This window comes from Branchiostoma floridae, unplaced genomic scaffold (genome assembly GCF_000003815.2).
Source record: "Branchiostoma floridae strain S238N-H82 unplaced genomic scaffold, Bfl_VNyyK Sc7u5tJ_1585, whole genome shotgun sequence".
NCBI classification, from domain to species: Eukaryota; Metazoa; Chordata; class Leptocardii; order Amphioxiformes; family Branchiostomatidae; genus Branchiostoma; species Branchiostoma floridae.
Genome location: NW_023365779.1, coordinates 10,842 through 13,799, shown reverse-complemented (window position 1 = coordinate 13,799; position 2,958 = coordinate 10,842). Strand labels below are relative to the sequence as shown.

At 47.0% G+C, this 2,958-nt stretch overlaps 1 protein-coding gene across 1 annotated transcript; it reads right to left on the bottom strand.

Annotated features, from left to right (window-relative positions):
• Positions 1-993: 993 nt before the first annotated feature.
• Positions 994-2,254, bottom strand: LOC118408436 (acid-sensing ion channel 2-like). The gene is made up of 2 exons (XM_035809254.1): positions 1,571-2,254; positions 994-1,017 (listed from the first exon to the last, which is right to left on the bottom strand). The coding sequence occupies exons 1-2, from the start codon at positions 2,252-2,254 to the stop codon at positions 994-996; spliced, it is 708 nt and encodes a 235-aa protein (XP_035665147.1).
• Between the last annotated feature and the right edge of the window lie 704 nt (positions 2,255-2,958).

Below are 2,958 nucleotides of genomic sequence, written 5' to 3'. Positions count from 1 at the left end.
CCATGTAGTCAGTACAGACTGCACATTTAGATCTAGCTGTTACTTCATGTAGTCAGTACTGACTGCACATTTAGATTTAGCTGTTACTTCATGTAGTCAGTACTGCACATTTAGATCTAGCTGTTACTTCATGTAGTCAGTACTGACTGCACATTTAGATCTAGCTGTTACTTCATGTAGTCAGTACAGACTGCACATTTAGATCTAGCTGTTACTTCATGTAGTCAGTACTGCACATTTAGATCTAGCTGTTACTTCATGTAGTCAGTACAGACTGCACATTTAGATCTAGCTGTTACTTCATGTAGTCAGTACTGCACATTTAGATCTAGCTGTTACTTCATGTAGTCAGTACTGCACATTTAGATCTAGCTGTTACTTCATGTAGTCAGTACTGCACATTTAGATCTAGCTGTTACTTCATGTAGTCAGTACTGCACATTTAGATCTAGCTGTTACTTCATGTAGTCAGTACTGCACATTTAGATCTAGCTGTTACTTCATGTAGTCAGTACAGACTGCACATTTAGATCTAGCTGTTACTTCATGTAGTCAGTACAGACTGCACATTTAGATCTAGCTGTTACTTCATGTAGGAATTACAGTTGAGGACAGGTGAGAACTACAGGTGAGGAAAGCTGAGACAGGTGGAAATTACAGGTGAGGTAAGGTGGGACAGGTGGAAGTTACAGGTGAGGAAACTGGGACAGGTTGAAATTACAGGTGAGGTAAGGTGGGACAGGTGGAAGTTACAGGTGAGGAAACTGGGACAGGTGAGAATTACAGGTGAGGAAAAGTGGGGCAGGTGAGACTTACAGGTGAGGAAAGGTGGGACAGGTGGGTATTACAGGTGAGGACAGGTGAGAACTACAGGTGAGGAAAGCTGGGACATGTGGAAATTACAGGTGAGGAAAGCTTGGACATGTGGAAGTTACAGGTGAGGAAACTTGGACAGGTGGAAATTACAGGTGAGGAAAGGTGGGGCAGTTAAAGTTAAAACAGGAAAACCTGGGGCAGCTGGAACAGGTGGAAATAGTTGAGACAGGTGGAACAAGGTCAGGAACCTCAAAAATGCTGCCCCCCACGCCAAAATACCTGTTTTAAGACACCACAGTCTAAAGACATTATCACAGTCTTTAGACATTGCCACAGTCTTTAGACATTACCACAGTCTTAAGACATTACCACAGTCTGAAGACATTACCACAGTCTTAAGACAGTACCACTGTGTCTTAAGACATTACCACAGTCTTGAGACATTACCACAGTCTTAAAACATTACTATGTCTTTAAGACATTGCCACAGTCTTAAGACATTACCACAGTCTTAAGACATTACCACAGTCTTAAGACATTACCACAGTCTTAAGACATTACCACAGTCTTAAGACATTACCACAGTATTCAAGACATTACCACAGTGAGAGATTCCCTCAGAAGTGTCAGAAGTGCCCAGTCCCCAACCCACATAGCTCTAGGCTATAGAGTTGGGTACGGTAAGTCTTATAAATCTTACTACATTCTACATCGTGCTGATAAGACACAAGACAGGTAAGAGAAGAAGACTTACAGGTGTGAAGTAGTCTGGCCCACAGGTGAAGTTTTTCCACTTACAGTCTAAGAGAAAGGACTCGATCTGATGACCGGTCCTGTTGGCAAATTCTATCATGCTGAAGGGCGTCGGTTTAAAAGAATCAAAGTTCGCCTTCCTTTTGAGCGATTCGATGTCTCCCGGGGTTGCATATTCAGAGCAGCGGAGGTTATTATTTTCATCTAAAATCTTCAGGCCTTTCCCCATGTACCACAAGTCATTCTGCGTGAACTGTCTCCACCGGAACATGTTCATGTTACATATGGTGAGCGCCGGAAAGTTGAGCTGTTCGGCCAGGACCATGTCTATCTTGGTGATGTGCGGGTACTGGAAGTAGAACTTGACTCTGTCGGAGCACTGATAGAGCAGCACGGACAGCGACCCGATGAACGCCAGCGCCCAGGCGACCTGCCTGATGCTGAGCGGCGCGCCGGGGAAGATGTGCGGCAGTCCGTGCAGCGTGGAGCCCGAAGCGAAATCTGACACCGACTGCGCCTGTTTCCGGTAGTACGTCTGATCGCCGTTTATGTCTGTTCCGTCCCCGAGCTCCGAGCCGGCGTCCCGAGGTTCGGAGCCGGCCGTGCTCGACCCGCAGCAGCATTGTCCGCAGTCGCAACACGGGCAACAGTCCAGCTCCACCGAACACGTCAGTTTCACATGCATGGTTTCAGTTTCACCTGCGTGGTTCCAGTTTCACGCATGTGGTTCCAGTTTCACGCACGTGGTTCCAGTTTCACGCACGTGGTTCCAGTTTCACCTGCGTGGTTCCAGTTTCACGCACGTGGTTCCAGTTTCACGCACGTGGTTCCAGTTTCACCTGCGTAGTTCCAGTTTCACCTACGTGGTTCCAGTTTCCTGTGTGTGGTTCCAGTTTCACGCACTGGGTTCCAGTTTCACCTGCGTGGTTCCAGTATCACCTGCGTGGTTCCAGTTTCACGTGTGTGGTTCCAGTTTCACGCGTATGGTTCAGTTTCATGGACGTGCTTCAAAAGAACAGGTCAGTTTCACGTGCATGGTTCCAAAGCACTGGTGAATTTCATGTGCATGGTTCCACAAATTTCATGTGCATGATTCCACAGAATTTCATGTGCATGGGTACAGGCCAGCGGGGGTCCCTCTCCCTGAATAAGCAACCAAGTTACGGGCGGTGACAGCGATTTCTGCATAGAGGTCGGTCAGGTATCCCTGCAACCGACTTGGCACAAAGTATGGAGGAGGCACCTCGGTGCACAACAACACGGATATATTTACAACAATAATCCTCGGAATGGTGAAAACTTGCCTTGCAAGAAGCCCTTATGATTTATATTGCAGCCTCCGTGGGGGGTATCGGACCAGAGAAGTGCCGGTTCAATGTCAAGTCTATT

What these genes read in the sequence shown, in the direction of transcription:
- LOC118408436 (XM_035809254.1), bottom strand. Translation starts at nt 2,254, where the DNA reads ATGCATGTGAAACTGACGTGTTCGGTGGAGCTGGACTGTTGCCCGTGT. An exon ending in GGCCAGACTACTTCACACCT is followed by an intron (nt 1,018 to 1,570) that starts GTAAGTCTTCTT and finishes CACCTGTTCCAG; the next exon opens with CTGCCCCAGGTTTTCCTGTT.